This window comes from Cheilinus undulatus, linkage group 8 (genome assembly GCF_018320785.1).
Source record: "Cheilinus undulatus linkage group 8, ASM1832078v1, whole genome shotgun sequence".
NCBI lineage: Eukaryota > Metazoa > Chordata > Actinopteri > Labriformes > Labridae > Cheilinus > Cheilinus undulatus.
The window spans coordinates 41,552,407-41,566,498 of NC_054872.1; the positions used below are offsets into that span (position 1 = coordinate 41,552,407).

Below are 14,092 nucleotides of genomic sequence, written 5' to 3' on the forward strand. Positions count from 1 at the left end.
TCATTTGAATTGCTAAATTAATCAAACTGGCATAATGTATCTCTCCACTATGGCAATTTTCCTGATAAGGAGGTTAAATCTTGGAGGGCACGTTAACAAAGTAAATTAACAACAACAACAAAATCCCCTTAAAGGTTATTGAAAATACTTTCATATCAATCAGGAAGTAAATAAATGCATCACAATCCTGCTAAGGAAATTTGGCCTGGGGTCTTAACATTTGTCTTGAGTTTAGCTAAATGAGGAAGAAGGGATTGGGTTGTCTTTATAACTTCCAGATGAGGGGTAGTCCATCTGGGAACATGTTGATTCCTCCCTTTCCAAATAAACATTAACTGTGCCATAAACTCACATTCAGTCAGACTTTGTTGGATAGATCCTTTCCCTTTACTCTGACAAACACAAACAGGTAAGTCTTATTCTATATGTGACTCAGTTTGTCAACAGCCTGTAGCATTTTGGCCAACACTTTCTATGCTGCTATGAGGACTGCTACAGAACAGAGGTAGTTATTACATCCATTCTGTTTTCATTTAATGTGCTCATGGATGATATATTCCAGTATCACCATAAAAGTTTACTAAAGTTAATAAAATATCCTACTACTGGGATCCTACTGTGTCTGATGACTGATGTGGGCCAGAAATGAACTTAAATGACCTTGCCAGTGCTATACAGCTATCAGCCTGTGGTGGCAGCACCGAGCACAATGCACGAATAAGCAACGCCCCAGTCTGCGAAGAAGGGCGAAGTTCTGGGTTGTGTGGTACCTATTGTAGAAATCTTGAACGTTTACAGCAAAACTGAAGTAGGATTTCTGTGTCTTCATATCTGCCATTGCTTATCTTGGTATGTGTCGAAAAAAATCACACAACACGTCTCTGCATGCCTTCTGAAACGAATTTAACTTTTTCATTTAGTTTTAGGCATCAACTGTAAAGGTAGTTGTATTTATGCCAGTTTTAGTCAACGTTATGTTAGTAAAAGGGACACAAACACGGTGGTTATAAGATTAAAAGCCATAATTGTTTATTTAAAAAAGCATAATTATGTAATAAAAATGAAATCATGAGCTAAAAATCAATAAAAATGAGATAAAAATATATAAATATGAGATAAAATCTAAATAACAAGGTAAAAGTCCATAATTATGAGATGAAAAGTAAAAATTATAAGATTTACCAAACTATTAACTTGACTATGACTTTGAATGTCAAAATTTCAGCTTTTAAATCTCATATTAGACTGTACAAGCTCATAATTTTGACCTTTTATCTTACAAATTAGACTCTTTATGTTATGATTTTGACTTATTCAATCAATTGTGGCAATCTGAAAAACATAATCTTAACAATAACCGTAACAGTACGTATTATTTGCTTTTCAAGTGGTGGAAATGGGCTTCCGTAAAGTGTTTAACAAATTCAGATGAATAATCACACTGAACTAGATGTTTTTGGGTTTTTTTGCGATCAAATTTTTATGATAATTTTCAAAGATATGCAGTTCGTTGTAGTAACAACTGAATGATACAAGTCAAGGCATATCAAATTAAAATAAAACAAATCAGAGCAAAACAAACAAATGGCGACGTCCCCCTCCTCCCTCCCCAGAAAGATCTCAATGAATTATAATAAAATATAATATGATAACAATGATAAATAGCGATGATAAATGGTGTACTAATAATAACAATAATAATTACAAATAATTAGTAATACCAGATTTCAGGCAACTCAGCCCCCCCCCCCCACGTCCTTCAGGAGCACAGAGACATTGGAGCGGTATGCAAAGACACCGCAGGTGGATCCTCACCTGTAGAGTCCCCACCTACCACCGCCATGCCAGCATACCTCCACCCTGTCACGTAGAAGTACCAACCAAAGAGCTGAAAGGCAGATATTGTCCCCACAACAAAAACGCACATTAACCCGACATTAACACACCATCCTTCACAGAAAGTCAGAAAATTGCATGAGAATATCAGATGCAGCAAACAAATCACAACTGAACTAGATGTTTTAATGTTGGAAATTACTGCAACGGCTCTTGCTAGTCACTTCACCTTCTTTTAAAGACCAAAACAAAGTCAAAGCAAAGCATAGCATTGCTTTTTGCCTTTTGAAACCCGTTAGACACTGAGAGGTTAGGATTTACAGTTTGAGTTAAATGTGTGGGAAGTACTTCTGGGAAGAGCTTCACTCCTCCCCCTAATAAGACACACACACAAAAACAATCATAGTGCGTATTGTTTGGACTTCCATAATTCTTTTACAGAAACAAACCGGTGAGTCTTTGAGTGTTTTACTTTAACGTAGTTCCCGGTTATCCAGACGGTATGCTATTATTTATATAGCCTACAGTAGTCCAGTGGTGCTGATGCGAACTCCAATTATAACCGTCCCGTGTCATTTAAGGTATCTAACGGATGACATATGAAGCCATTGAGATATGTAAAGCTTTCCGGTAGCATGCTTGGATAAAAACGTTTTAAATTCGGGCAGTATTAAAGGTTAAAAACACTAATTAGCCACATCAGGTTTCTTAAACTCATCCATTACACTGACGTCAGAGCTGTTAGCTTGCTAACCGCTCGTTAGGAAGCTCTGCTATTACAACAGTAACGTTAAGACCTACAAATACAAATGTAATACATTTACACAATGAATAGATTTGTGGCTGTGCGTTATTAACTGTTTTACCAGCGAAGATTATCTGAATGGTGTCAGTGGCCAAAAACAGGTAGGATGACATACTAATGCATTCCGACCACCAATGGCAGCACTGAGCACAAACTACCGATACAGCTGCATTCTAGCCCGCGAAGAAGAAAGGCATCTCGGGATGGGGTTGCGTAGGTGTTAGACCTTCATCAAAAACATCACTTTAAAATTACCTGTGTAGGACACGGAAAACCTACGAAACAAGACTTTGTATAAGTTCTTAATGCATTAAACTGTTTATTTTCCTACTTTAGATAGGTAAGAAAGGGGTGTGATAACTACAACTGATCTAAGGCTCAGTGATGTTAGTATTTCACAATATACAATCACAGTATATTGTTTTATTAGCTCACTTGTCTTATTATAATAAAGCAACCATAACGAAAACATCGGGGTTGGGCTTCATCGTTTTGTCGTTCCTGAAGTGTCTTGGAAAAGATGTGCGCAGTTAAAAAAGTGGTGAACTGGAAGCAGGTGTTGAAGGGGTGGGGAAGGTATAGGTAAAGGCAACACTGGGATCATTCACTAAAGACCATGGTATAATTTACATTTTCATGTATTACTTGAATTTAAGCTGCCGACAAACAAATTTAACCAACAAAATGATAAGCACAGAGTTTTCCAAGCAACCAGTTTTATTGATAACCAAAAATAGCATGAAATTAAAAGTACACACACAGCGACCCACAAACCATCTGAGGACAACACAGAGCTAGTGTCATGCATTATTGAGACATGAATGAATGCAGATGTAAATGGATAGAGGTCTGTGTTCATTTAGCCCCCTGGCGGTCTAAGCCTACAGTATTAAAACTAAGAGATGCTCCATTGCAAGTGTGAGCCAGCCTCCTCTTGAAAGTAGAGATGATGTCCACTGGCTCTTCCAAACTTCCATGCTTCCTACACCACTTTGGAGAATATCTAAGTAAAAGGGATGAGCTAAGTTATTGACATGACACCAGCCAGCATGATGTAAGTTTTAAAAGGTAATCACTGGCACTGTCAAATATGATACAGCTGAAATATCATCTGTAAATATCAGGCTATATCAGCTGTAAATATTGGGATATGATGGCTGCATATATCAGACAAAACTTGTCATAAATATTCAGCTGTATTGGCTATAAATGTCAGGCTATTTTGGCTGTAAATATCATGCCATGTTGGCTTTAAATATCAGGCTATATTTACTGTAAATATCAGGCTCTATTGGCTTTAAATATCAGGCTTTATCTGCTTGAAAAATAATGCTTTATTTGCTGCAAATAGTGGGCTATTTAGGCTATGGATATTGGGCTATATTTTTGGGCTACATTGGCTTCTAACATCAGGCTATATTGGCTGTGAAATATAAGGCTATATTTGCCACAAATAGCAGGCTTTATTGGCTGAAAATATGGGTTTATGTTGGCTGTAAGTATCAGGCTATATTTGCTGTAAACATGGGGCTTTATCAGCTATAAATAACAGGCTTTGTTGGCCGTTAATATTGTGCTACATTGGCTATAATAATCAGGCCTTCTCTGCTGTACAAATAATGCTGTTTTGGCTGCAAACATTGGGCTGTATTTCTGTAAATGTCGAGCTATATTGGCTGCCAACATCAGGCTATATTGGCTGTAAATATTGGGCTATGTTGGTTGTAAATATCTGGCTGTATTTGGCATAAATTGCAGGCTAAATGGGCTGTGAATATTTGGCTATATTTGCTATAAATAACAGGCGATATTTGCTATTGATAACAAGCTATATTTTCCATAAATATCTGGCTATATTGGCTGTAAATAGTGGATGTATGTACCAGTGTGTTTATGGAGTTTTAGGCAGGACTAACAGACCAATGTCAGCTGAAGTCTTTTTTCCATTTCTTGTCCTCATGTGAAGAATGTCTGAAGGACTGGATTATACTTAGAAAGTATCTTTCAAGGATTAAAGTTTAATTTTTGAACTTAATTTATGTATCAGTAACGATATCTGTGCTAAAATTAATTTGGAAGCACCTACATATCGGATACGGGCAAAGATCACATGTCTTGGTCTCTATCAAGGACCACTAGCAGGCCAGCATCTTAATTGGGTTACAGGGAACAAAAGGCTTGTTTAAGCTGCTTGAGCTGTAAGGGCTCTATTAGTTAGCACAGGGGGTTTAAATCATCTGGAGCTATTTTGATAGAATCTGTTTTTGGCACCAGGTAACATCTATATTATGGACGGATAAGATAGGATGGGCGGGGGGAAGTTAACAAGTTTTTTTTTTTTTTTACTAGGATGGCAAAGAGCACACCACAAAATTTGGTTTTCAGGAAAAACTTGTTAAATACATTTTTAACTATATTTTTTGCTTGGACATTGAGATTTTTGATCCTGCTATTCAACAGTGGTCTGTTCAGTTTTTGAGTTTTTTTTTTTTTTTTAATTGACAAAGCAAATCACCACAACAGTTTATATCCAAGGCTCTGAATGGATGCCACTGCACAGAGGCTTAAACATAAGTCATCACAAATGCAGCAGTATTTTTGAAAACAAAAAAGGCGTCTTTGACCTCTTATTGTGCAGTATGATGATTATAAACTGAAAAGGTCAGCCCATAAGAACTCAAATCTTTCCAAGCAATAATCCTTGAGACAATACATGCATGATTTTTGCAAAGTTACATGGGGATGATGGGAGTCTTCAAACATCCAGTCAGGCTTATACTGTGGGTCCTCTTTGGGAACAGACTGACCCAAAATACTGACTGGTTGAGAAAATCACTGCCACATTAAATATAACATTTTTAAAGATTAGCTGTATGACACCTTTTTACTGTTTGTGGAAATAGAATACAATCAGTGTTGTAGAGAAATGACGTAGCTTTGCTTCACTTGCCACTCAGTGGCAGTTTAATGGAAGTCCGGTCACTTGACAGTAATGTTTGTGATCAACAAGGAAATGAAAATAATAAATACCGTGGATTTTAATGTCAATACTCAGTATTTGTTTTTAAGTCAAAGCGTAAGAAACAGTAGCCATAATCTGATTTTGCATTTTTTTTTTCTTTTCAGTCGGCAGGATCAGCAGGATGTCTGTGACCATGACCAGAAGTGACGGGGTCACTGTGTTCACTTTGACCTCGGACCCCCAAAGTTCTTTACCTCCAATATGCCAAATCCTCAAAGGCCTCTGCTACAGCCCTGTCTGCTGCTCTGTGTCTCAGCGCCTGAAGAAGTTTCAGGGAGCTTCTCAGTCAGTCCTGGGGGTGAGTTACAACCACACACGTTTTTCAACTTAGTCTGTGAAACTTCAGCTTTAGAGTGTTTACGTACAACTCAGCAGCTTTTAAATACGTTTTTCTTCTTCCACACAGGTCTGGTTTAATCTTTTATGAAAAAATTTGTTTCCAGAGAAACATTAGCTCAAGCAAAATGTTAATCCAACTGAATTTTTCATTCTCTTTCCTAACAGTTGTATATTGTTGTCATAATCACGTTGGAGTCTCATTTTAAGAGTGTTTTCATAATACTGTCAGGACTCTGTACCTCTAGGATCAGGTAAAGTTATTTTTAAACAACTTTTAGGAAAGACAATGAAACTTAGAGAAAGAGGTCCTATTAAAATACTCTCTGCACCACAGCTCTGATCTCTAATGTACTCAAACCATTGCACATGGTAAGTATAGTAAAACTGTACAGGTACATGTTGTTCACACTGTGTTTGCTCCTCCTCAGGCCCTGCATATTATGGTTGGTTTGCTGAACATCAGCCTTGGAGCAATCCTCCTCTATGGTGAATCTTCATGGCAGATGTATCACTACAAGTTTCCTATTTGGTTGGGAGTACTGGTAAGCAAACCAACATTTTATTTGTTTTTAAGGTTATTTTGCTTATTAGCCAACATTTTCCATAGTTTTAATTTAAGTCTGGTTTGTGTTTCTGAATACCACCAAGTCTTCTGTGACGTTAGAATTAGGAGTGATGCAATTTCATTGGGGGTTTGCAGTGATTCTGGGGTATTACAGCTTGTTCACACAGGACAGGACCTGCTATGCATTAGCGTGTTGACACTGATATTAAGATTAAAACACCAGAGATAGTTCACTAACCAGTTCACTAAGCAGCTTTGAAAATGATTTTCAAGAATATATCAAGAGGGTTTTTTAATGATCTGGCAGATTTCTGAAACAGTGCAGATTTGTTTTTTCCCCGTTTCATTAAAATTATTTTTTTTTGTACTGATTACAAGATTTGTCTTCTGTACATTTCCCTGTCTTACATCTGAGTTCACATGTTTTTTTATGGTTGTGAATACTTGACAAAAAACAGAGCAAAGATATATTTCTTTTAGGCACAGGCCAACCCAAACAAGTCTTCTCACAGCTTTTTTAATGTCTTAGTTGTCAGTTGGCATTATTAAGTCTCATGATTACATTTCTTGCCCTGGTGCATGAGTGTTATCCTTGCTTCATGAAATACTTAAGTTGAGGACGATAGTAATGGCTCATGGTTCTCAGCCTTGGTGTGAAAAGGTGAAAGGTTAAATCATTTTTGTTTTTTGTCTCTTCTTTAGTTTATTTTATTCGGCATCATGAACATTTTGTCTGAGAAGTTCCCAAGTCCATGTCTGGTGAGTAGTACAGCTTTGTAACATCTTCATTTGAGCTTTCATTTGATGGTCAACTGTTATTCATGTTTTGTATGAATCAGTGTTACTCAGTCCTGCTAAACAAAGAGCCAAATTGTTAAAAAAAATACCTTTTCAAGAGCCACAATCCAAATGCCCAGTCCGACAGAGCGGGAAAATGGTCTGAAACACCACTGACTGCTCTATGAGAAACGGATGACAACAGGGAAAAACAGACTAATATCAGCTTAAATGAGAGATATTTGGACTCAGCAGAGATCCATCCATTTCCAAAAGACACAGTCGACCATGGACATTGATATGTGGTCATAAAATCTCATTTCCTGACATTTATAATGGACCTGATTTCAGTACACATAGCAGAGCCTGAAGGCTCACATCAGCCAAGCTCATCACTGACGGATTTGAAGCTGAATTAACTTTGAAAAGTTTTGTTCATATCAAGTTTTAGATCAGATGTTTCTCTGTATTTCAGCAATTCATTTAATTCTTTTTCCTTTCGCCTATCGCTGTAAAGATCGCTCCATAGTTGTCAACTCTGTTTGGGAAAATATGGGGTATATTTCAAAACCAGATAAACACACCCTGGTTGTTTTTCCTAATCTAGTCTCATTTTAAAACAAGTTAAACCCTCATTTCCCTTCTTTAATGTGACAGATTCCCATGGTATAGCCCTCAACTTTTATACTATGCTGTATAAACTGTTAAGCCTCACATAGTGGAAACAACCCTAGTATTTCACTAAATTGAATGTATTCATCACTGAATGAATGATTGTTGTATTTACAGTAATCATCTCGTTTAATTATATGCATACCGTTACGGCTCCAAACATGTCTATAAACATAATATATCAGCTGAGGATCTCTGAGGATCAGGGGAGTTTGCATGTTCTCCTCGTACAAGCTTTGATTCTCTCCAAGTACTCCGGCTTCCTCCCACCACCAAGAACATGCTTGTTAGGTTGACTGAGCACTCTAAATTTGCTGTAGTTGTGAATGTGAGCGAGCCTGGTTGTCTGTCTCTATATGTCAGCCTGCGCCTACCAACGGGATAAACAGTATAGAAAATTGGATGGATGTCTAAAATATGCCCACAGATCCGGGAGAGAAGAGTCCTCTTTCCCTCAGCCACAAACTTTAAGCAACTACTGCCACCACTAGCCTGTTGAAGACACTGCTGGTAGGTGGAAACTGTCAACAGGGGGCATAGGGTTAGATTTTCAAAATAAAAGCGTAGTTTTAAGGTGTAAGCTGGTAGTTTGATATTCTACTGATTTTCTTAGATAATTCTTAACCAGTAATTAATTAACCTACTGAATACCAGCATTAGATACTGAAAACTTGATATTCATCTTGATTTAGTACATTTTAGTGTCAGAGTTGACAAAAATCAAAATATGATGGACAAAGAGTCATATTCTAGAAAAAAAAGATGACTCAAAAATCAGTTCCTTCACACAACTGCTAGTTGAGACCTCAACTGACACAAATCTTCATTTAAAATTTTTATTGAAAAAAAAAGTACAAAGTCAGGAAATATCTGTGCAGTGTCACAGTGAAAGGAAAGCTTTTACTGAACATGGGTGTGAGTGCTGCACATTTTTTTTTACATAAAAAGATAAACATAATCACAATTATTTTAAATTGAAATTGAGATCACAATAAGTAAACACAATTACTCATGGGTTTTATCAGATCTGCATCAACTGCATATATTGAATTTAAACACCTTTAACACTTTGACAAAAAGCAGCAAATGAATATAGATGAGTGGGAAAAGTTTAAATATCTAAAAATAATAACATATGGGGTTAAAAAAACAAGTGTGAGCCTGCATGCAATGCAGAAATCATTTAAACTCAGTTATGTTGTTATCATGTCTGTTGGATGCCAAAATCAGAATAAAGATTAAAGACTCAGTACTAGCAGGTGCCATGGATCATCCACCCCTAGTCTGCAATTTGTGCATTGTCACATATCCCTCAGCGGTGTTTTATTTTACACTGTTTGTGCTTGGTTTTGAATAAATTATGTATTTTTTTCTTTTTGCAGGTCATCCTCAGTGTGATCTTGAATCTATCAGGAGTTGCTTTTGCCATCACAGCCATCGTTCTCTACATCATCAATGTCTTAAACATTTGGTTGTGGTGGATGTGCCATGAATTTGATTATGATATCAGATACAGACACAGGGCGACACTTTCACCTGAAGAAATGACCAAATGCCTGGAGATACAAGGTCTGGTTCTGGTATGTGTTTAAAAAGTGGTATTTAGTGAGTGAAGACACACGCTGTGTAGCTGAGGAATGGAAAAATTATTTTACTGATAGATTTCAACTTTAAAGTTAGATCAGGGATTATTACACAGCTTTACAACAAATTAACTATGAAAAAACTTCAGTGATTTTAAAGGTCACATTGTTTCTTTTGTGTCTGATCAGATGATTTTAAGGAGCATCAACGCTGTGCTGATCGTCCTGGCAGTCCTGGAGCTCTGTGTCACCATCAGTTCTGCTGTTTTGGGGATCAAAGCTCTAAAGCAGAAGACAGAGAACAAGGTAGAGTCTACACATCATATCTCACTGTTTAACTTGTTAACACAGGGAATACTGGCTGAACAAACATGCTCTCATTTTCTTTGAAAAGCATTACATGTCTGAATGTCTGTGCTGCTATGAGTTTGGCTTTTTGAACTAATGTCACATCTTCACTCCTGAAAACATCAAAGAACTACATGACAATGGTGAACAAAGCAGCAGGGTTGGATGCCATTATGACAAAGTTGCTAAAGCGTTCCCACTGATCCTTGAAAAATCTTTAAAAGTCTTCAATTAGATTTTTGAAATTTAGGCCATGAAAAGTCTTAAGAGTCTTAATTTTACCTGTGAGAGGTATCGATTTTTAGAAGGCACATTGCCTTCGATGTGTATTTATCCCAAATTTGATTTCTAGCAAAACTTTTAGATTAGAATAATTATTTTTTTGTATGTTTGTCCACGTTACAATTAACCACATTTACTACAGCACTGCCTGTACCTGTCTGTGTCACTTTTCCTACATACACTATATTGCCAAAAGTATTCACTCACCCGTCCAAATAATTGAAATCAGGTGTTCCAATCACTTCCATGGCCACAGGTGTATAAAATCAAGCACCTCAGCATGCAGACTGTTTCTACAAACATTTGTGAAAGAATGGGTTGCTCTCAGGAGCTCAGTGAATTCCAGCCTGTTACTGTGATAGGATGCCACCTGTGGAACAAGTCCAGTGGTGAAATTTCCTCGCTCCTAAATATTCCACAGTCAACTGTCAGTGGTGTTATAACAAAGTGGAAGTGATTGGGAACAACAGCAACTCAGCCACCAAGTGGTAGGCCATATAAAATGACGGAGCGGTGTCAGTGGATGCTGAGGCGCATAGTGCACAGAGGTCGCCAACTTTCTGCAGAATCAATCGCTACAGACCTCCAAACTTCATGTGGCCTTCAGATTAGCTCAAGAACAGTGCATAGAGAGTTTCATGGAATGGATTTACATGGCCAAGCAGTTGCATCCAAGCCATACATCACCAAGTGCAATGCAAAGAGTCGGAGGCAGTGGTGTTAAGCACGCTGCCACTGGACTCTAGAGCAGTGGAGATGCATTCTCTGGAGTGGCAAATGCATTTCTCCATCTGGCAATCTGATGGACGAGTCTGGTTTTTGCGGTTGCCAGGAGAATGGTACTTGTCTGACTGCATTGTGCCAAGTGTAAAGTTTGGTGGAGGGGGGATTATGGTGTGGGGTTGTTTTTCAGGAGCTGGGCTTGGCCCCTTAGTTCCAGTGAAAGGAACTCTGAATGCTTCAGCAGACCAAGAGATTTTGGACAATTCCATGCTCCCAACTTTGTGGGAACAGCTTGGGGATGTTCCAACATGACTGTGCACCAGTGCACAAAGCAAGTTCCATAAAGACATGGATGAGAGAGTTTGGTGTGGATGAACTTGACTGGCCTGCACAGAGTCCTGACCTCAACCTGATAGAACACTGTTGGGATGAATTAGAGCAGAGACTGAGAGCCAGGCCTTCTCGTCCAACATCAGTGTGTGACCTTATGAATGCGTTTCTGGAAGAATGGTCAAAATTTCCATAAACACACTCCTAAAGCTTGTGGAATGCCTTTCCAGAAGAGTTGAAGCTGTTATAGCTGCAAAGGGTGGACCGACGTCATATTAAACCCTATGGATTAAGAAAAGGATGTCACTCAAGTTCATATGCGTGTCAAGGCAGGGGAGTGAATACTTTTGGCAATATAGTGTATTTCCTGCTGCACTCTCACATCAGCTCAGCGCTACTTCATGTAAAAATGTACAGGGTCTGGTGGAGATGTAGGTAAAGTCTGGGTGAAAAGTTTGTCCTTTTGCATTCACACTTGCAGCTTACCGCAGAATTAACAGTACCTCCATTAAAGATTTAAAGAGTAGCCAACAATGGAAGTAAGGTTGTTTTGGTGATCTGAACTGGTTTATGCCTTTAGAGTTAGAAGTGCTCTCTGTAAAAGTCTATTTATTAAAATGAGTTACCCGTGAAAGGAGCTATTCTAACCTTTATTTATGGTTTAACTGTGTAACAGAAGTTCTTATAAGATTACATTGTGCGATTTCATGATGTTGATTTTCTCTTTCAGAGCCCTGATGACCCAGAACAGTACAAACCACTGCTGGAGGAAGTCACCAGTAACCCTGCAGCTTAAATCCAAATCTCTGCTTGGCACTATTACTGAAGAGAAAGTTTACTCCTAAGTTCTTATGCGTCTTTACCACCGAATGTATTTACTGTTGAATTACACTAATGCAGTGAGTACAAAGTCAGCTGAAATGTTGGGTCTCTTCCTGAGGGTTGCTTCAGAATCTTTGCACTTATTCTTCAGAGCACTTTGAATAATAGTCAACAGCCACTCTTTTCATTTCTTCTGTTTCTGTTCTTTCAATGCTACTCATGATTAAGATTGTCGAGCGATGTGCCGTAAGGTCAGTAATTTTGTAACTGTAAGGGAAGTCTATGCATGTGTGTAACACTGATGGACTGATGGGGTTTCTGTTTTATTCTAAACCATGTTAAAAACATGAATAAAAATAACTCAAAGCTGTGGGTTTCATTTATGTTGTACCTCTGCTCTGTCCTTTACAAGATGCCTTAAAGCATGACTGAGAAATGGAATCACTTAATATCTAATTGTGTTTAATTTTTCCACAACTGTTGGGTGAAAGGCTGCTTTTTTAAAGTTGCAGACAGCAATGTTGCATTGTGATATGCAAGGTATGGCTATTCAATAATGAGACTGCCTTTATGGGGATAAAATCATGTGTTTCAGTCACATGGTGGTCAAATGCACCACCTTTTCTTGTCCTTAATTTCCCAGTAAAAAGTCAATAAGGAAAAAAGTGGGCGATTTTGGGATAGTTTTTGACTTAAAAAAACATCAATTTTCATTGCTTAAATTTAGGATGGACTATGTTTTTGCTTACCTGTATGGGCCCCTGATGGGGCTGAGTCCCAGAAAGCTTTCCCCTTTGTCCCGCCATGGGGCTCTGTTCTTGGGTGATAGCGTGAAGCTCACCAAAACTAAAATGATCTATTATGCATTAGGATCACTGTTATTTTTAATGGAGTTTCCCATGTTTGACATATCTTTCAATCAATCAAGAACTTTATTTTCCCCCATAGGGGTGATTCAGTCTGCAAATTATGGGGAGCATGAGAAACACACAAGCCACATAAAACACATAAGAGTACATAAAAACATGTAACGGCTTTGTCAAGAAAAGTTTATAGAACATTTATGCACACTTCAAGGTACTTTACAGAGATAAAACAGCATTTACAACAAAGAGCATCAATATACATTTAAATGACATTAAAATTGAATAAAGTAGAATTAAAGATAAAAGGAAATAGGAAAAATGACACTCAGCAAAAAAACAGAACTTAAAATATTTTGAAATATCCTCATTAGTGTTCTTGCTCAGTTTTTGCCAAAAAAACTGAAAAATCAGAATTTGCCAAAATCTTGAAGTATCCCTTTAAGAATTGAGTGGTCCTCCATATCAAAGGCCTTAGAAAGGTCAATAAAAAGGGTTACACAATGCTGCTTATTGTCAATAAAACCAATAAAAATCATTAAAAACTTTAAGAACTGCTGTTGTCGTGCTATGTTTCTTTCTACAACCAGATTGAGAGTGGACAGTACTATTGGTATTTAAAAACTCCTTCAGTTGGTTGCTTACCAGAGTCTCCAGAACTTCGGCCAGAACAGAAAGGTTAGAAATGGGTCTGTTATTATTCAAAAGACTGGGGTCCCCCCCTTTGAGCAGAGGTAGGACATATGAAGATTTCCAGACTTTGGGGATGTTGTTTGTGACCAGAGACAGATTAAAAATGTGGGTTTAAGGAGGTGCGATAAAATCAGCTGCTAACTTTAGAGAGAAAAGCTTCGGTGTGTCTGGGCCAGCAGACTTTGTGGTGTGCAAAATTTTGAGGGTTTTATGAACCAGAGACTAAAATCAGGCTAAAAGTAAAAGAGTTAAACGGACTGACTGACCCTGACTATCAATAATTGAATTAAAATTAGTAGGGCTAAAGGAAGGGTTAAGAGACTCGAATAAAAATCCAAAGGCTATAAAATGCTCATCAACACAGGCTAGCATCTCAGGCTTGTCAGAAATTTTTTGAGAGCCTTTCACAATGCTTGGAGGAGCGAAGCTCAA

General features: G+C 37.8%; 1 protein-coding gene across 1 annotated transcript in view; it reads left to right on the forward strand.

The window, feature by feature from the left end:
- The first annotated feature begins 2,196 nt into the window (after positions 1-2,196).
- Positions 2,197-14,092, forward strand: part of LOC121514103 — a 32,373-nt gene continuing 20,477 nt past the window's right edge. Inside the window, exons 1-7 of the mRNA XM_041794195.1 lie at positions 2,197-2,287; positions 5,768-5,961; positions 6,431-6,544; positions 7,270-7,326; positions 9,399-9,596; positions 9,789-9,905; positions 12,013-12,116. Coding sequence (XP_041650129.1) covers positions 5,785-5,961; positions 6,431-6,544; positions 7,270-7,326; positions 9,399-9,596; positions 9,789-9,905; positions 12,013-12,078 — 729 coding nt within the window. The 5' untranslated portion in view covers positions 2,197-2,287; positions 5,768-5,784 and the 3' untranslated portion in view covers positions 12,079-12,116. The remainder of the gene's footprint in view (positions 2,288-5,767; positions 5,962-6,430; positions 6,545-7,269; positions 7,327-9,398; positions 9,597-9,788; positions 9,906-12,012; positions 12,117-14,092) is intronic.